Genomic DNA, 21,102 nt, shown 5'->3' with positions numbered 1-21,102 from the left:
TTGTTGTTTTTTTTGAGTATTTCTACAGGTTAGTGGATGGAGTCATTTGAACACCACGGCTCACTTCCTCACATGCAACGGTTTCACCACATTAAGTTCTCTCTGCAAAGATACTGTCGCTACATACTTTGGTTAAAAACAAAGCTGAAGAACCTAGAGTTTATACCTCTGTTGTAGAATGATGGTGGTAAACAGTGTAATATAATTCTTGTTAGGATGAATTCAGATAAATGTGTTTTGTTGAATACTTCATAACATGCACAGCCCATTTCTTCAGGCTGACTCGGGTCAGTGTGACATTTGGTACAAACTGAATAATGGGAATGATCTAAACCTGGTACAACTACTTACAGTTATCGTTTTGGTTATTCCCCTTTGTTTTTGGCTGTGTTCTATATTTCAGTTTAATATTACCCAGATGCATCCAAACACTGGTCAGCTCTTATCTGGATATTACATTGTACCACACAATTATGTGTTTATTAACCTGCTATTACCATGTTATTACTGAGCTCTAATGTAAAGTCCTACCAAAAAAAAAAAAAAAAAAAGACTTTTGCTGCATCCTGAGGCCTGGGTTAGACTTCCCCTAAATTCTATTAGAACAACAAGAGAGTAATCCCACAGTAATCCCATGTAAGAAGCAGAAAAGCAGATGAAGGGGCTACAGAGGAAAGCAGAGTCGAACTCCATGTGAACCAAAATGCTTTTGTCTTTCAGAAGAATATTCAAGAGTAACAAAGCCAGCCATTAGTCAGTCAGGAGACAACGATGTAAAAGACAAGAACTGTACAATAAATACATTATTTTATGAAGAGAGATCAACATTTACAACATTTTGAGGTGACTGTTCTGCAGAACATCTACGTTAACCAAAGAGACTTCAATGGAACAGAGAGAACACTGTTAACGAAGGCATGGTGCGACAAGAACGACAATACACAGCCATTGCACACTGCACCACAAGTTTGTTTCAAGTTTTTACACAAGAACCAGCCAGTAACTGAAAATCTTGTACACACACATGGGCATGTGGAAATTAAACATGGGTTTAATGCTGACATTTGAAGATCATTTAGCTGTGGTGATAATTTGTGTTGTTGTCAAAAAATCTTCATTAAACAAACAAAATAATCCAATACTTTTGTTGGATACATACATTGTGTCCGTTATCATCCGATATGTGCAGGCTACCAAACAGAAGGCCTCGTACAAACGTGTTTCTGGTACTTACTGACCTAATATTTTTGTTCACTATTACTTTTAGCTGTGATTACATTTTCCTCTCCATCTCTGTGCTCTGTAGGAGGTAAAGTCCAAATCTCACAGTTTTTCAGTTAAACCCAACACAACTTCATGTCTGTGATTTACTCAATGTGGGTTTTTCTTTTGTTTTTTTTTGTTTTTTTTTACAAGGAAAAATAAAATCACCTGTAAAATCATACATGAAGTAACCATTATGTCCAAACTGGCCAATATGAATTCTTTTGAGACAAAACTCATTTTCTTGAGATGACAAGATTTGTTATGGATAATGAAAAGATCCACCTTTAAAAAAAATGTTATAAGCTCCGCTGTGTAGTTTACAGACAACTGCACAAACATTTTCATTTGACAGCTGATAAATGAGCCATTACTTCCGTTAAAGAGAAAAAGTGGATACTAAGAACAGAAATGAGGAGATCCTGATGTTACAATTTGGAGAAACAGTCTCATTTTCTCATGAGAAAATTTAGACTAATAGTCAGTTACAGTCTGATTGGAGTGTACATGGAATCTATTCAAACTAAAGTTTCACCACATTTTTGCAGAAAAATATTGATGTAAAAGAGAAGGAACACCAAAAACCCAATAAAATGAGGTGCATCATGGTTTCCCAGAGCAGAGCTACTACTTGGCGTAGATTTGGAGTCATTTGGTCACATGACATGACATTAAATATTGATATTATTCACAGACCGTATATTACATGATGTCACCCATTGGTTTTTCACTGCTATTTTATTCTGAAGCCATGAGATTCTGTTTTTGTTTTCGCTGTGTTGGCTCTTCAGAGCTACAAGTGACCATATTTGGACCAAATGGTAGAGCCACGGTTCTAAAATCCAATTAAAATAGAGAAGCATATAATCTGTTCTGTAAAAGGGATCATTGTCATTGTGGCATCCCGTGTCTCACTTATTTTTTGTTGGATGTAATGTGCTTCAGTACCCAGAAAACCCTGTTTCTGTTCCAGTTACACGGACTTAAAGCATACGACGCTGTGTGTACCAGAAACTGGACTCTGGTTTAAATCTGGACTTCATGTTTGTACACTCCATAACAGAGATGTCAAAGAAAACTGGTATCATCACAGTATTAAATAATGGACAAAAATATTAGATCACAAGCTTTGTGGAAAAAAAAATGGAAAAAACTCTTTCCCTTTAAACAACAGTATCAGCTAATGGTGAACTCCAACAAAAAGCTCCCATGAGCCTTTGTAAATCACCCGAGTCATCAATGGCCAAATGATCCGAACAGACAGGAGCGTGGATTCCAATCGGATGTGTTTAGAGGCACTGGTAAAAAAAACAGTCATTTCCTTTTTTTTTTTTTCTTTAACTCTCCATTTGTGCTTTAAGGGAGGACTGATTGACTGTGATTTGGAACGTGGTACCTTCGCATTAATGTGTAGCTTCTGACGACAATGTACAGAGTCATCACAGAGTACATGAGCAACTCAACACAAATACATGGAGCTATATGGATGTAACAGAGCATCTATACAAAAACAGAGTAGAGTAAATAAGGCATTTTACTTTGAATAATACATCATGAAAGTAAAGAAAAAAAGAATGTCATTTTTGGCGAAAGTCTGGCAAAGCAAAAGAAAAGTAAAATAAATTAAATGGAGCCACACATTTGTGACAAGGCAACAATTATGTTTTTTTTCCCCCCTAACAAGAAGTATGACACGACAGAAGTCAAAACAGCTCCACAGTAAAGTGTGTGTGAACGAACACACACACATGCACACACACACACACACACAGGAAAGAAAAAGACGGGTTAACATTCACAAAAAGACATTGTGCAAAAATAATGTTTTCATGTATGAAAACACAAAAAAGTGAACTTTATCAACAGAAATATTTGACATACATATGTACATGTATGTATGTATGTATGTATGTATATTTACCCCCAAAATACAGACCCTGTTATGAAAAGACTGAATAAAACCAGCGACTTGCATCCATTTAATGTACAGTACACTCTGATACAGGAAACACTGCAAACCCCCCTCACATACTGTATGTCAAGTATTTTTTTTTTCCCCGATGAAGAAAAAAGGCAAAGAAATAAATGGTGCAAAAAACAGCAATATACAGCGACAGATTTACATATTTAGAAAGTTTTAGTATGACTGGCTAGTCTAAAGAATATTAAAAGAATAATAATAATGTGAGGAAAAAGGGGACAAAGATGAGGCACTCAGTCCAAGTGATTCAGACCACACACTATCCCTCCCCTTCCTCTTCCACCGATTCTCCGTTCTCAAAAAAAAAAAAAAAAAAAAAAAGACTTCTTTCCCTTTCACTACACAGACAAAGCACAGAAACCTACACTGAAAACTGCAGAGGACAGTATCATGGTTAAAAGAAAAAAAAAAAGACTTTGCTTTGCTACAGGTTATGATTGCAACCACTGTGCACTTGAACGTCTGAACTTTCACATCTTGTACTTAGGCCTGTGGAAAAGGCAGCTGAGAGTCCAACCCTCCTAAAGTCGAACACACAGGATACTACAACCTTCTGCAGACTACTGCCTCCTGGTGGCCGCATGAAGATCTGTAAATTTCCATTTTTGAAATTAGAACCTAACACTCAGGGGAATCTCCCAAACTGATTTCAAGTGACAAAAACATCTGAACATGATGCTAAAAAAAACACATTAATCTCATGATTGTTCTTTGCTTTTATCAGTGAAAGCACATGAAAAAGGCGGAGTTTGTTCTCAATGTTGAACTGGATTCTTATTCTCGATTCTTCTTGAACAATTTCACTTCAACTCTTTACATTTCTTCAAAGAAAAAAAACAGAAGTTCTAGCAGCAATGGCATAGCATTGATAATTAAGTTGGAGTGAAAAAAAAAAAAAAAATATGACCAGCGTCATCTTAAAATCAGGGGTTGGCAGATGATGCTCATCTTAGAATTAAGATACATTTTTGACCTAAACATTCAGCTTGCGGTCAGTGTTTTCTCAGTCTTAAATGGCATAAAAAAACAGAAATATAAGTTTTATTTGTATTTGGCAGCATTCTTAAAAGAGTGAACTTGGATTTTTTGTGCTATATTTACAATATTTTCACTGCTTTACCTTGATGTGCCATGGCCATCTACAATCAACACCACAGGGTTAGTGTTGGCTCCATCAGTTACCTTGGCTGTGTTGAATTGTGTTTTGACTCATGGCATGTACTCACAGAGCAGGGCCGTAAATAAGGCAGCTGTTTAATGATAATAGGACTGTAAAAATTGCTGATCATTTATTTAAAGGTTTAGTGTCCAATACTTCAATACCTAAGGACATTTATTGGTGCGGTTGTAGATAGCACCGCTCTGTCTTCCTCAGTATCAGACTAGTCCGGTCTAACTCTGGTCTACGCTTAGACACAGGAGGGCTACTGTAAAAACATGGCCACACATGTTGGACTTATTTTCAGTTGATTATTCACTAATGACAACTACACGATATTCATTTTTACAATCAGATCCTCCAAAACCAACCTAAATATTCCACACTAGACATTCCATATCATGCTGGCACTGCATTCATTAAAAAAAAAAAACCAAAAACATCAGAATTGTCAAGTTTCCCTGCACTATTATTATTATTATTATTATTATTATTATTATTATTATAATTCAATTAATTTATCACTACTTTTAACACATTCCATCAATTAGACATCCACTATTAAATTACATAATTTAGTATTTTGATAAATCCTTTAAAAAGTTATCAAACATTTGATCCAATCTTCTTAAATTTCAATATTTAATTCTTTATTTACACCAAATTGAATATGTTTGGGTTATAAACCCACCTCATGTTAAGTTCTAGGAGATAACTTTAAATGAATGGGTGAAGTAACAGACTGAAACAGCGTTAAAGTGCCAGCCAGTGTTTGTCAATGCGTCACATAAAAGCTTTAGTTTCCCATTAAGAACCACTGTGTTGTTGCTCAGTAAAGCTGTGAAAATATTCTAAATACTGCATAAACTTAAAGTGATATTTATTTTTGTGCCAAAATAGTTTTGCTGCTGCCTCTGAGACAGTCCAGTCTGCTTCTCCAAACTACTGATAAGTACATCATACAATCACAGATATATCAATAATATCCAAACTAACCCTTTGAATGCACAAATGCCATGTTAAATCAGGAGGAGATTTTTAAAGAGGTTACAGTCTTTGAAACGTGTTTGGGTTTAAGTCTGGCGCTTGCATATTAGTTGAATTTGCAGGTGCATCAGCTAGTAAACAGTATTTTAGTGTCATACGTATGTGGGAATGCTGGTTCAGACTCATGTTAATCTAGTCTGGAGGTTGTTTTTCTTGCATTGCACGTAGGTAAACCCAAAAACTCCCATAATTTAATGGAGTGTGCGCAAAAAAAAAAAACCCCACAACAAAATTAAACAAAGAAATAAAAATACAGATGCAGCCTTGTTTTGGAACCAAAGATACATAAGTGTTCTTCTGTTTGAGCTTCTCAAAATTCCCAAAATGTGTCAAGAAATGCTGAAAACCTAACAGCTGCGCCACAACAACTCCTCAGTCACCATGATGTCCATGGAAACACACCAAAAAGAAAAAAAAAGAAAAGAAAAACCAAACTAGACACCGGGTCACTTTGATAACAAACAGCATGGTGTTCCTGCTCTGGTCCGTCATCCTTCCTGATCAGCCTCGAAGCAGAATGAAAGGGAAGAATACACTGAAGATCTTTTCTTACACTAGTTTTTGTATACAAGGAGGGAGTGGAGAGGGTGGCCGGGGTCTTGGTATATAAACATGACCAAGTTGGGTATAATTATTAGTCAGTGTCATAATAAAAGTCTTTACATGAACATTGACTGACAGACACGGCACAAATTTTACACTGTTGCTCAGTTGAGAAGGGAGACAGGAGGAGGTGCTCTGACTGCTCTTAGCCTTCCTCCCCCTCTGCCTGTCTCTGCTCCTCCTCGTCCTCCTCCATCGCCTCTCCTCCTCCTTCCTCCGTTGCTGCTCCCTCAGGTTGGTTATGGGAGTCCGGTTCCTGAGACTCTGAGGGCCCGTTCTCTCCCACTGCAGTCTGGGGCTCCTCAGCTGGATCCGGAACTGAGGTAGAGGGGACGGAGGGAGACGAGGAGGAGGCCACGCCCACCTTAACTGTACTTTCTTTCTCCTCTTCCTCTCTCTCTTTCTCCTCCTCTTTCTCCCCTTTCTTCCTCCTCCTCTTCGGGCTTCCTGGTGAGCTGTCGGTAGCCCCCGACGGCATGGCAGGCAGTGCCATGATACCCCCGTGCGGTAGGAACATGTGCGGGTACAGCAGGCCGTGGGACATGCCTGGGATCAGGAAGGGGTTGAAGGTGAGGTGGCTGCCGGTGCCGGCCCCCAGGTGAGCAGCGCCCAGGTGAGCTCTGCTGGTGGAGGTGATGATGGCCGCTGACTCCGCCACTACAGCTCGTTTGTTTCCCTCACCTCCCTTCTCATCCTTCTTCTCTTTCTCACCACCTGACGGTGAAGCAGTCGCATTCTCTCTCTCAGCAGGTGTTGTTGATGAGGGGCTGCCCGCCTCACACGGCGCTGTTGTAGTAGTGACCTTTGCTGCAGAAGAGGAGGATGAGGACGAGCTGGGGTGAGGAGGAGGTGGCGGTGTGTGCGTCATCATTGCCCCTACACTGAACATGGCGTGCTGCGAGATCGCAGCACCATGGGGGTGTGGGATGCCGTGCAGCATCATGGGTAACATACTCAGGCCATTCTTTGCATCTTCAGCCGTTGCTGCTGCACCCGTGGTGGTCACAGCAGCAGGAAATCCATGAGGAAACCCGGCCGCCATGATCCCAGAGATGGGAAGGCCAGGAATGGCACCACGCAGGTTCTGCATGGCCACCATGGTGTCCATGCTGCCGATTAAACCGCCGTTCATGAAGAGAGGAGGTCCAAGGGCTGACGGAGAGGAATCCGACACAGAGAGGAGGGGCTTAGGCATCTCACTGCGTGGGCGACGCCCACGACGCCTGGAGCCCGGATCCTTGTTGACCGGCTCAGTTAGAATTCGAGTGAACTTTCCCTCAGGAAGATAACCCTGTACACAGAGGTGGAAATGAGATATGAATACAGCACAGGACAAGCTGTCAAAATCACAAAACCTCTGGACTTTTTCAATGGTTTCACATTTCACTTCTATCTGCTCTTCTTTTAACTAAAAGAACAACACACGTTCAACAGCGCACACATGCAGTTTTAAATTAAGTTAAAGTTGTTGCAACAACTTTGCACTAAAAATTACACAACTGAGAAAAAGATGAAACTCATGAATATTCATGAAGAAAAATAGTTTACAATGACCAGAAGTAAATCCTTCTGACATGAGTATGACAGCTTTACCCCCAGTGCATTATACTCACAGAATGTTTTACAACATCAGCCCAGTCTGGAGCTACAAAATACTCTGAGTTGGCATCCAGCCACCTGGACAGCTCCTTTATAGCTGGAGCCATAGCACCACCAAGCTGCAAGAGGAGAACAGCACAACAACATGACAACAGCACCATGGGAGGCCTCCATAGGCTGTGCTTGGACTGGAAAAGGATTAGGCTGCAGAAAACAGTAACGCTGCATCACTTGGATGCTACTGTTCTCTTTGAGTAAAGTCAGTAAATACACTGCTGCTAAGTCATATTTGCTTTACTTTGATGTTGAACCAGAATGAAGAGAAATATTCCCGTAAAAATATTACTGTATTTATTACACATTACACATATGACCATCATTGAATGGAATCTGCAGTGTGCGTGTGTTTGTACCCTGCGTCCTGTGCCCCGGTGCACAACAGGAACCCTCTCCTCCCCTGTCAAAGCGTTGACATCCAGCTTGGTGGGGTCTTTACAGCGATGCCTCCTCTGTTTGGGACGATCCACAAAACCATGCAGCAGACCTGTTCCAGACTAAACAGAGGAAAGAAAGACAGGAAGGAAGGAAGAAAAGGATGAACAAGGGAACTGATCAGGTGTTTGTACTACATAAACACAACTGGAACATGAAGAAATAAATGAGGTGACCAGTCAGGGTGTGCACCTCCTTCAAGAGTACCTCTAAAATACTAAGAAAACACCACCATTTTGAGAAGATTGCCAAGAGTGTTCCATTGTTTTGAAAAGGTGAAAAAAAAACAAAAAAACATTTCAGATCATGTCAACAAAACATATATAGTTAAAAGTAAAGGTGAGAAGTAATGGTTTGAATTGTTGTGTGTCCTAAAACATCAGCACTGTCAAATTTTAATTGCAACTCTGACTTTTTCCCCATCATGTCACATCAACATGTTTTGTTGCATTATATAAAACTAGGCAGTCTCACCTTTCAAACAGTACAAAAGACTTCACAAAACGTACACCACAACTTCTCAAGCCCGGAGGAAAATCAGCAGTAAACATTACTCATCACAACCACAGAGGATACGAGACACATTTTGGTTTTACCTTTTCACCATAGACAAGTGTTATATACAGGCAAACTGTTGGAAATCACACCTTTCTCCTACCATCGTATTCCAGCCTGAGTAAACACCCATTTATCCACTACCAACAGCAATGTGTAAAAACCAGGAGTAGCTCCCCAGATTCACTTTAGGTACTTTATTTTATTGTATACAAAGATATTAGTAACAGAAAGAAAGAGATTTTAAAGTAGGAATAGGTCACAGAGGCATGAAAACTCCTGGTATTACTGTGACTAAAAATAGGTTTTACATTGTTGTGGTTAATTTCTGTTCATATCTGATAGAGCTGCAGTTTTTTTATATGCATATTATGCATTTGCATATGGGTCAATATATAATTGAGGGACTTTCTGAGTTACCATTACAGGGTAACATAGTTGACATTTTCCTTTTTTTCAGGCATAAAATCAACATAACCATAACACCACATGGCATTTTTACAGAAAGATTCTTCTAAATATCATATATACAACTGAGTAATATTGAAATTGAAAGTTGTTTATAAAGATGTTGTAGTAACACTGTTGACATAAGAGTGTGATAAATACACACTTGACTCACACACTACTTTATATTAAATATTTAAGAAAGAGGAGAAAGAACATATATTGGACTCTTACCAGTGTTTTCTTCAGGAGGAAATGACATCATGTGGAGCAGGTCATGTGACTTGGAATTAACACACTTCCTTGAGAGGTGTTTTTGTAATGGGTAACTTAGTTTAAAGTGATTTCTCAGACACAGATGCAATTTATTTTCCATATAAAATTTGATCTATTGCCAAAAAAGAAATATGTCATGATTATCTCAACTTAATAAACAGAACCCAATCAAAAACATTTTTGAATAAGCTCATATTATTATTGTTTAGCTAATTAGAAGGTGGTTGTTATTAAATTCGGACAGGTATTTAGGTGACATTTTAGTATATCTAGTCATTTATTAATTATTTATTAATCATTTATTAATAAATGATTGGTTCCGTAATTAAATAATTATGAAATATTTAAAGACATGATCATTATTTACATAAAAAATGTTTTTTGTTTACTATTAATAAAGATGTATGCAAGATATATCCCATGGACTTGAAAACTCCCTTAATTACATATTGACCCATATGTATTTCCAGATGATGATGACAGATGTCCCACTGTGGTCACACTGTGTTATGGCTTTTTAATCTTGCTGTTGAGAACCTCAGAACTGTCTCAAACTGTCTTACACTGACAGATCCCAAAGTAATTAACTGTGCTCTTCTACTTGTGTACTGATTGGGTTGTAGTGGTAGTTTGGTGTTCTTAGTAGAAAATGGTTTTAAATAATACCTAAATGCATAAGGGAGACACTGTATAAGCTCCCAGGAATTTCTATGTATGAATATGTCTTTGCCAAACTCTGGTGGACGGACAGTATCCAGGTGCACAATCAGACCCATCCAACTCACGTGAGTGAATGCAGGCAGGTCCATGCTGTAGCCCGGATTCTGTCTGAGCCACTCAATCAGGCCTTTGCTCGCTGCCTCTCTGTCAATGGCCACAATCTCCGGCTGAGGTGGCGTCTGGGTGGGAGTGGGCGTGGACGAGGAGGACGGGGTGGGAGGACCAGCGGGTCGGTCAGAGGGAGAAGGAGACGGAGAGGAGGTGGAGGACGAGACGGAGGAGTGGCTGATGACCTCCACCCGACCCTGAAGACGTAAAGACACACAGGGACCAGAATATGAATATTTTAACATGCTGACACTTGATCTTTTTGTGGGAGGGTTCTCTCTTTGACAACTTCAACTTTGCTTTGATAGAATGGTATGTTATAGAATTTTACAGGCTGCCACTGGAGCTGAGCATGGAGACGCTGAAGTATCAAGCAGGTTTTGACACTGATCAGTGTCTATATCTTGATAATCCACAGATCACTTGGACTGTAGCACCTGATAATGTCTGAAAATTGTCATATCACCTAAAAATGTCATCAAATCTGCACTTATCCTGTTCAAAAATGCAATGAAACCCAACAACATACTCAAATTAAATATTAATAAATTAATTTTAATTATTCCTGTAATAATATCTTCTACTAATGTAATACTTTAATAGTCCATCACACATGAGTAACACTAAAAAATTACATATTTACTTTTAACTTTATTACGGTAAAGGCTAGATGCATCCACAACATGTCTCTTCAAGACAATTTTACAAAAAAGGATATTTGCAATGTTGACATCAGTGTGACGACATGTTCAATTTAATGAATCCCATATTTCTGTACTACCTTAAGGGAATTTCTTCAAATTTGACTCAAATATTTTCTGGGACTGAAGGATGAATAAGATTTTGGTGGAAAGAAGTTGTTAATAAAATATTTCTATTATGTGTCTTTATTTTTTCATGTCTTGCAATCATGATTTGACCAAATTAAATCTAACTAGACCATGAGAACATATTTGGAGCATTTAAAACTCATGCAGTTGTGTATGATGTGTTCTGCCCAGTCAGAGTGTTCTACTGGAAGTGAAGCTGACTACACCCAGTGGGAGTCTGGGATAATGGGAACAGGAGCAGCCAGAGGGAAAGCAGATCAGTCTGGTTCTCTCAGGTATTCCTTAGGTTTGCCTGGTCTTATGGAATTTCAGTATTAGACAGATTTTGAAAATGGATTAGAGTAAAAAAAAAAAAAAAAAGCTCTAACACTGACGTACATTTAAAAGGTGAGACTTTTTGACTTTCACTTAAATGTGATGATGAGGTATTAAACAACTGGTAAAATGTTACAATATCAGATCATTTTATTACATCATCAGCCAAGTTACTGGGTTTGATAACATTTTGATTAAGTGCAACTTTAATATTTTCAGGAGATTAGGACATGATCAGGTGCTACGTGGACTATTATTTACACACACACAGTCCTCCCTGTACCCACCTGTGTCTCGGGGAGGTGCAGTCCTCGGTTCTTGGTGAACTCAGTATACAGAGCTTCCACGTTTCTCCTCCTGCCTCTCCTCCTCCTAAGTGAATCATCTCCCCGTAGGCTCCCATTAACTATCTGCCCTGTTACAGGATGGATGAGCCCAGCCTGTAGTATACCGGCCATGTCGATCCCCACAGAGCCGGGTAACGGGGCTGTGATGGGGGGCGGAGGCAGCTTATGGCTGCTGCCGGCACCAGCAGCGTGGTGGCTAATTCCCGGTGCGCCCACAGCTTCACCACTCCCAACGCCACTGCTGGTACTTATTTCTCCTGACGACTTGGTCAGATCGATGGCTGCTTCCTGCCACCCATTAATCAACATGGCTCCTGTACGGTGAGAAGGCGGGGCCACCACCGGCACCTTCTCAGCGCTCGAGCTGGCGGTGGCGGAGGTGTGGCATGATGATGCAGTTTTGCCAGCTAAAGCCTTGGCAGCGGCTGCAGCAGCAGCAGCGGCTTCGTAGTCAAAAGATCTGCGACCTCCCGCTCGTTTGAGCTCAGGGAGGAAGGGAGGAGCCACCAGCCTCTCCTGTAAGAGAGGCAAGGAGGTGAGGCGCCAAGCTCCGCGCCCACATGCGCCGCCCCGCGGCATGTACTGTCAGGGTGAAGGGTGGGTGAGGGGTAGACAAGAATGGGAGAGAGATGATGTCTCTGTTAAACATACATATGGACAGAGATACAACACAGAGGCGGCTTCAACCAGACCTGGGTAAAACTACAATTACAAACACAAACATACTCATCCAACTACAGGATGATTCTGTAGACAGTGTTTCATCTCACAGTGGATTAGGGCCATTGCAGGAAAAAAATAATCAATAAATAAAGACAGGATATATAGGTGTGGAAGGGGAGGAACATTTTGAGATAAATCTCAGACATTCTTTGAGATTAAAGTGAAAGATGTTTTTCAAGTAATGCACAGTTAAGAATAATGTAAGAGAGAATATGTTCTGTTTGTACCGTACCTCAGAAATTCTGAGGTTTTTTCTTCTGTATTTTATCCTCCCCTGACTACGTTTATATTTTTAACCTCCACTGGCCCAAATAAACTGTTGTGGCTTCAAACAGCTGATGATACAAAGATTTATTTACCTCATGTGTATAAAAGTATAAAATTAGACAAACAGCTTAGAATCATCAGCAAGCTATAATATGCTTTTGGACACAAGATTTACAATAGAGTAAAGTATATCATTGTCTAATCATCACTACACTACTCATCTATGTTCATTAAAAATATTCTAAAATAAAATTCTAATTACAGTTATGTGTAAGATGTCTCTAACTACCCAAGTCTGATCAACATATATAATATTAACAGTACACATTGCAGAGACAGGAAACTTTACAATAAAGCAACAGCACAATGGTGTGAACTAGAGGTGCCCAGTATACACAGTCAGCAGTGAGAAAACAGCGTCTTTTATGATAAATCAGTATTGAATGAACTTATATAATATATTCAAAGCCCTTATCAATATAATTTAATTCACCCACATGATTATGACTAATAGTCTCTTTGCATTACTTTTCTTTTTATAAAACTGATAGAAGTACGTTTCAGGCAGTGTTTGAGATTAAATAGTTATATCTGCTGTAACAAAGTTACATAATAAAATCAGAAAATAAATGTAAACGTAATTGATCGTTGTTACTAAGAAAAAAACTCCCCCACCCAATGATGGTTTACAAACGGCTGTTTCTACTTCTAGACAGACTCCATTTGTTTGGCAGTATGAGCTCATATTCTGATCGTTGTTTCTGACTGGTTGTGATAGGTCTGAATTTACACCATCCATCATCTGTCAATCAAATCGATGTGCGTTTCTCTAAAAATGAAAAGTCTGCCATGACTTACTGTGATCAGCTGACAAAAATGAGAGGTAGACCTGCTGCCGAACAAGAACACCTTTCAGTGCTAGAAATGTTTAAAATCCATCATTTTCCATTTCCAAGTTCTACTGCAGATCTTTTAAGGAACACTGACAGTAATTACATAAACGACTGTTAAGAGTGGTTACACTGCCTGGTTTAAAATTAACCAAAGTAGTTTCATTTCTTACTATATTAACAGGGAAGCCAGTGTAACCCCACTAGCCCAGTACCTTTTGAGGGATAAAATGTTTGCTTTTATCTAATAACTAACAGTACTACCAACTGGACACCACTTTCATGAGCCATGATGTGAGACAGTGACAATAAATGTAGACAGATGATAAATACAACAAAGGGAGTAGTTCAGCATAGATCAGCACATCCTCACCTTAGGTATTCTGGTGAGAGGTGGGGGGATGGAGAAGCCCAGTCCAGGGGTGGCCTGCTGCACTCGAGCCTGGCTGGAGACGGAGACTGGCGCCGTGGTGGACAGGAAACCTGCTCGCTGCTGATGGTGCTGAGCTAAGCTGTTGGCTAAGCATGAGTTGGCAGCCAGCGAGGCGGGCGACTCGCACTGCTCAACAGATGAAGGCCACTTCCCTTTTAGGATGGCCTGGCAGATGCTGTCCAGTCGGTTTATGATAACCCGGTCCTACAGAGGGTGACAAGATGAACGGAGTATGAGGAGCATCTATACTGTGAACTACAATAATTAAGTCACACTCAGGGGGGAGGTGGAGTGTACACTGGACAGTTGGTGGAAGTCACAACAGTTATGGCTATTGGATGTCAGTGTTAGGCAGGAATGCGCACGTGCGCGCACACACGCACGTACGCACACACACACACAGTCTTTCATGGAACTATCGTCCCATGATTTTCATATAACACTTAATTAGTTTACCAGTAGCTGTTAGCTTACTACTGGTTTCTACTGGTAAAAGGCAAATTCTTACAAAGCCTAGTATCCAAAGTTGATTGTTACATTTTTACTGAACTAATTGCAGCTAATTATGGCTGTTAGCAAAGAGGAAAAATGCCGCACCCCACAACAGTCTTTCTCAAATAGGGGTACCCCCAGGGGTACTTGGAAGAAGCCCAGGGGGTACTTGATATTTAAAAGAGAACATTTAATAAGTCATCATGTAATGAATACAAAATAAATAATGAGAATTAATGCTGAAATATAAAACACAATAAAGACATTCATATAATAAAACTGACATTCCCGACCTTATTTCATTTCAATATATATATATATATATATATATATATATATATATATATATATATATATATATATATATTTTTTTTTTTTTTATTATTATGGTCAATCATCTTGTTTAAGCTTTGGCAATATTTTAAGAACATTTCTATTTTATATTATTCAAGATGAGTTTATTTGAATAATTAAGGAATAATTTTTTGTTGATGAAAGATTCATGTATTAATTAATGACCATTCAATTTATTTTTCTTATCAATGAAAGAGGGCACTTATCAGTTTATATTTAGCACACAAAATTTTCTTATAAAGATTTGTTACTTTAAATATATTAAAGTTAAATATATGTTGTTTATGTACAAAGTTTACAAAATAAATACAGACACCTTTGGCACAGCAAGAAATTTTGCTTCATTTTTTTTCAAAAAAAAAAAAAAAAAGCTTAAGTGAGAGTTGGGGTAATATATATTTCAGGGGGTATTCCACTGTAAAAAGTTCGAGAACCACTGCCTTATAACAACCACAGCTTTTACTTAAGAAAACTTAACTGTGAGATGTTTCCAGTTGATTAAATGCTACAAATGTATCTTCTTACTTTCTTACGCTAATGTTTAAACCATTTTTTCTTTTTTACCAGGATTTGGTAGAGTACTATCACCACTGTTTTAGCCTCGCCACAAGTAGCTGCTCATAACTTACAACTTCTGGCCAAGACCTACAATAAACACAGTGTAGTGAAGTACTGTAGTTATGTGTTTTTGTTTATTATGCAGACTACAGTGTGTTTAATGGAGAAAACAAGCACAAGGTGACTTTAATGTCAGCTAAGAAAGCTCTTCTAAAGGCAGTAGTGCATGTTTTCAGTCAGCCGTGGCTAAATGGGAAGGACACCTGAAAATCCTTTGTAGAAATGGTACAATCTGATAGATAGACATAGTTTACATTAAAGCTGCAGGAGACTTTCGTCACCCATTTTTCATCAAATCTGCAAAACCCGAGTCATAGCCTAAGTATCACGAGTCCGTAAGTCTTTCCAAGATTACTCTTCTGAATCTCTTGCCTCACGGTGAACAATTTCGAAGTGTACTCCATAAACAAACCAACTGTTTATAAACAGAGCTGGGAGGTAACTCGGGCATCAAAATTGTTTACCGTGAGGCAAGAGATTCAGGTGAGTAATCACAGAGAGACTAACGGATTTGTGATACTTAGGATATGACTGGGGTTTTACAGATGTGATGAAAAATTGGTGATGAGGGTCTCTCGCAGCTTTAAGAATATCCTAATGTGATGTTCAAAGTGATGGGCTAATGCTTGCATCCTGCACACAAGCACTGAATGTGGAGGGACTGCTTTCAGAAACATAGCACTTTCCTTCTAAATGTTTCTGAACTGTTTTAACCATGTTCTGCTTGCTATTTTTTTTTATTTTTTGCCAATTATTGTATGTATTTATTCTGTTTTAACTACATTCTCAACATCATTTAAAATGAAGGCAAGGCCCAAAAGATTCTTTGAGACTGAAGGTTGAATGACTGAATCAATGAAAGAAAGTAATCCCTCATTGCTGTCATATAAACACTGGATAATTAATAGTTAAATATTTCAAGAGCTGAACCAACAAATGGCAGCCCTACTTAGAATCTGGTTACACAAGGTAAGTTAATCTGAAATATTACTGTTGCTATTTACAAAAAAATATTTTGTAGAGCCTGCCCAACATATCAGCTGCAAAACAGGTATAGAGTTGTTTGGTTCAAAGAGCGACTGATATAGATTTGTGAAAAACTGTTAAGAAATACATTTAGCCAAGGTGGACATGTATTTCCAACCTCTGCAATATAAAGGGGTAACAGGCTTTACCTTGGGCCACTCAGAAAATGAGTAGAGTGCCTTCTCCTGCAGCAGCTGAGCGATGGTGGGCTCTCTGGCGTCATGCAGGCTGTCAGGAATCTCACATATGGAGATAGGAGTTGCAAACCGTGGGCTTCCTGCATGCAGGATAGGTTACAAGTCAACAGCTTGACTGAATTATGGGACTTGACTAGATTGTCATCATCACACCACCACCACAAACACCAGAACACGACTGTAAATGAAGTTTGTAGCCGATTGAATAATGTGTAGTACAGATGAAATAAACATTTAAAATGTAAAGTGTGCATTGAGTGTTAGCTTTTTTCATCATTATTACAGATATTTACAGACAAGAAAGTATAGATATATAACATCAAATATGCTCAACTTGCACTGTCCATTAGTCCACGTTTTTAGCCATTTCATGTACCAAATGATCAAAGACAGAGAACAATTCTTTAAGTGTCTTACTGGCCAGTTTTTACTTTATTTTTCTAACTAATCCTAACAATCGGCATCACTTGATTTAGGAGAATGAGGTTCACTTTAAGTTCCTATTTTAAATTTACTTTCTCTAAGTAGGCACGAATACATCAGATTTTTTAAAAAACACATTCACTGAATCATTAATTCAGGGGGAAAAAAAAAGTATCCACTTGTATTTTACTTAGTGATCGTGTGTCCAAATGAGTCCAGAGAGCAAATAGAAATATCATAACATCATAACGGAGTCCAGTTGAGCAAAACTGACTTCTCCATGTTCTATTAATTCATTGTGAACAATATAAGCCAACAGTGCATCAAATAGTGTGCATATACACTGCCTGGCCCAAAAGTAAGTCGCACATGCAATATTTGGCTGCACCACCTTTGGTTTTGATAACAGGAGACATTCAAAAGATGTGACAGTGAATGTCTCCTGTAATCAGACCCAAAGGTGGTGCAGTCAAATATTGCATATGTGACTATTTTTAGGGCCGGGCAGCGTAGGATACGACTAAAAAAGTGACACACTCCTCTTTCCTGTGTATGGACAGGATTAATAGTTCAAAAGTCATTAGACCTTTTAGAGCAAATGCTAATTTTGTCAAAGTTCTTCAGGGTTAATCAAATACCCAACGGATGAGTATCAGCACCTCTGAAACCTGTACTCAGTGTTCTCACCTGGTGTATTGGGTCTCTCCTCCTTAACCTGACTCTTTACCAGGGTGTCGGAGGTGTCTACCAGCTCATCTGTCTGCTCCAGCCTTGGGGTCAACACAGTGCTGTCTGCCTCCAGGGGCTCCTGCTTGGTCTCAGCTTTGACCTCAGGTAACCCTCTAAACTCCAGTCCCTCTGGCTTGGCCTCTGGTTTGACCTCTGAGCTGTCAGGGTAGGTGGTGAAGTCCAGACCTTCTGATTTGGCCTCAGGTTTAACTGCGGAGGTATCAGGGAAAGCTGCCAGCTTTAAGCCTTCAGGTTTCATCTCAGTCTTAAGCTGGGGTCCATCTCGGTAAGAAGGAAGACCCAGAGCTAGTGGTTTGGCCTCGGTTTTGATGTTGGAGTAGGATTCAAATTGAAGAACATGAGATTTGCTGTCTAAGTTCTCATGCTTCACAGGAAGGCTCAGATCTTCTGGTTTGGTCTCTAATGTTTCTGCTTTGATGGAGTAGTCAAACTGCTCCGCTTTGGTCACCAAGTCCTCTGATTTAACTGTGTAGGCAAGAAATTTAGCGGGTTTGATTTCAGAACTATCAGGGTAGCCCGCTTCTTCGACAGCCTCCATCTTTGTCTCCTCAACTTTTATTGGTAGCTGCTCCGGTTTCCTCTCACTTTCATCATCCACTAACAGAGAACATCTGAGATCTGAAGCATCTGCGTTGATGCTGTTTGCAGGAAGAGTTGCAGAAATATTCATTTCATTTTGATCCAGCATAGTATCTTTGTTGTCTTGATCAAGGGATAAAGTCAGGGCTGTGTTTCTGCCATTTGGTAAATCAAGGTCTTCAGCTGTACCTTCATCCATGGAGACTTCAGTCTTCATTCTAGCTTTACCTCTGGTCATTTCATCAGACTTTGATGCTACTATAGAGGAGGAAACAGAGGTAGAATGGCAAGAGGCATGTGCATATTCAGAGTAAATACCCTCCAGGCCCATTTCATTGGGTTCTTGTTGCTTCAAGAGCTTTTGTCCTTTTTCATCACTTGGCTGCACAACTGGAACATCCATCAGAGATACGTGATCCACCTGGACTTCTGAATTTTCATCCACTTGATCTGCAAGATCTGTGTGCTGCACTGGACTGTCTTCTCTAGAGTTTTCTGCTTCTAGAAAGTCCCCCGTTGTGTGTCCCATTAAGGTATCAGCATCAAGACAATTCTCCACAGTATCCCCCTCCACTGTCTGGTACAAAATCAATCTGTCAACATCCTCCCCTGGCTCTTCAATGGGCTCAGGGCATGTGAGGCTGCTCTCTTCCTCCAGCTTTCCCAGAAACGGGTGCACCTGTAAGCCCTGTTTTTGCCCAAAGCTCTCCTGAAGGTCTCCAGTAAGCTGTTCTGAGATCTCCATTGTTTCATCCTGCTCATGTAGACCTGGTTCTGTCCCTGCACCATCCATCTGTGAGACATCCATGGATGGATTCAACATTCCACCTGGAACCACAAATACAAGGTCTAACACAAGTTAAGATAAGTTAGATATGAAGATGATACATGTAGAAGTTCTACTTAAATATTCAAAATTGAACTTTAAAATGCATCAAATCCTCATATTCCAATGTATTATACTGTATTTCATTGGAAAGGTCTTCACTAAACCAATCAACCAGGCCTAGGAAGGCACTGCAGTAGCACCACTTTATACCATTAGAGTGGGTACTGAGCCACTGTAGCCTTGAGTCTGCCCTTAGCCTACACAGGAAGGAGCCAAACTCTACTCAACAGGTCAACTAAAAAAAGGCTGGTTTTGGTCATGCTCAACAGATTAAACATGGTGACTGTTTCCCTGTCATACCTTGGTGTGCTTCGCTCTCCTCATTTTCAAGGACTTGACCAGTCTGTTCCTCTATATTCTGCTCCAGAGTCTCTCCCGACATATTGTCCATGTCTTCTTCCTCCTTCTCATCGAACTCAAACGCAGTGCCTCCTTCCTGGCCCTCCCCATCCTCCACAGGATTGGTCAGGCTATCGGTGACATCGGAATGGCTCAGCCTATCCTGCGGCTCGTGTGCAGTGATGTCTGACAGAGACAGAGGAGGTGGTGGTACGTAGGGGGGAGGGGGGCTGGCTGAAAGGTCGGTCTGGTCGGCACTGTGGTCCTCGCTAACACCAATGTCCTGAATGTATTCAATGAAACAATCAGATAGGTAAAAAAAAAAAAAAATAGGATTATTGTCCTATTAATATTCTTATTTGTATGATTTCAGATTCACATTTCATTTTAGTGTAGAATATAATCTGAACCACTTTTAGAAAACAAATAACCCACAGAGCCCTCGATGTAATCAGTGTATTATGAGTGGCAGCTCCAGAAACAAATGGGGGGGGGGGGGCAGGAGAATGGTGCGGTCCAGGTTGGGAGCCCTGATGGGAGTTCTTTGGGCCAACGGGAAGAAAAATTAACATTATAAATGCTTCAAATCACATAGAACTTTTTTTTTTTTTTAATTATCATACACTAATAAAATTAATACAATTTAATCTCACTAATGTGACCACTTTTGAAACCAAAGCAAAGAGCTGGCTTTAATAAGGCTGGACTCAATTATGACATTGAATTCCAACTAATTTAAAATTAGAACCAACAGGATACAGTAGAGGTATAGACCTATGTTTGACAACTCTGTGTGATTCACTCAATCACTGTCTGTGTTCAAATATATTTAATATTCAGTCCATGCAGTTCTATAGTTCCACTGTATAATCATACATTCCATACCTTCTGTGGCTGCCTGTTTGGTTTTCATGCAGACCCAAATGCTGCTTGAACAGAGAGTTGTCTCTTCATGATTAGACTTTAACTCCCTTTATCAAATAGACTCTGATCATATATGGCACGTGCACAGTTGACCCCCCCCCCCCCCCCCCCATACAACAGATAGGAGAGCCTTGGGGCGTATAAATTTACATCTTGAAGTACATGTGGATGGATAGCTCAGAATGTAACACTATGGTCTACGATGGGGGAGACTTGAAATTTCGACTCCTGGCAAGGACACTTGCATTATTTTTCAACATTTTACATGTTCAAATGGGGGGGCATGGCACCAAGGGTGCCGGAAGGAAAATCCGCTGTTGATTATCTGTATGTTAGCTGCCCCTTTCTTCATAATAACAGAACATTAACAGAGGCCTAAATCTCAAAACAAAAACAGTCATTTTACATAAATCAGGCAGAATGCATTTGTTTGTGAACTATAAAGTCCAGAAAAAC

General features: G+C 39.7%; 1 protein-coding gene across 1 annotated transcript in view; it reads right to left on the bottom strand.

Annotated features, from left to right (window-relative positions):
- Positions 1-948: 948 nt before the first annotated feature.
- The window catches only part of chd6 (chromodomain helicase DNA binding protein 6), a 189,323-nt gene continuing 169,169 nt past the window's right edge, over positions 949-21,102 (bottom strand). Inside the window, exons 38-46 of the mRNA XM_030135292.1 lie at positions 19,684-20,005; positions 17,853-19,322; positions 16,695-16,822; positions 13,996-14,259; positions 11,683-12,324; positions 10,208-10,447; positions 8,066-8,206; positions 7,667-7,771; positions 949-7,344 (exon numbers count right to left, since the gene is read on the bottom strand). Coding sequence (XP_029991152.1) covers positions 6,199-7,344; positions 7,667-7,771; positions 8,066-8,206; positions 10,208-10,447; positions 11,683-12,324; positions 13,996-14,259; positions 16,695-16,822; positions 17,853-19,322; positions 19,684-20,005 — 4,458 coding nt within the window. The 3' untranslated portion in view covers positions 949-6,198. The remainder of the gene's footprint in view (positions 7,345-7,666; positions 7,772-8,065; positions 8,207-10,207; positions 10,448-11,682; positions 12,325-13,995; positions 14,260-16,694; positions 16,823-17,852; positions 19,323-19,683; positions 20,006-21,102) is intronic.

The sequence above is a fragment of the Sphaeramia orbicularis genome, chromosome 5 (assembly GCF_902148855.1).
Source record: "Sphaeramia orbicularis chromosome 5, fSphaOr1.1, whole genome shotgun sequence".
Lineage (NCBI taxonomy): Eukaryota > Metazoa > Chordata > Actinopteri > Kurtiformes > Apogonidae > Sphaeramia > Sphaeramia orbicularis.
The sequence above is the reverse complement of the archived record's forward strand: the minus strand, read 5'-3'. Positions and strand labels throughout refer to the sequence as shown.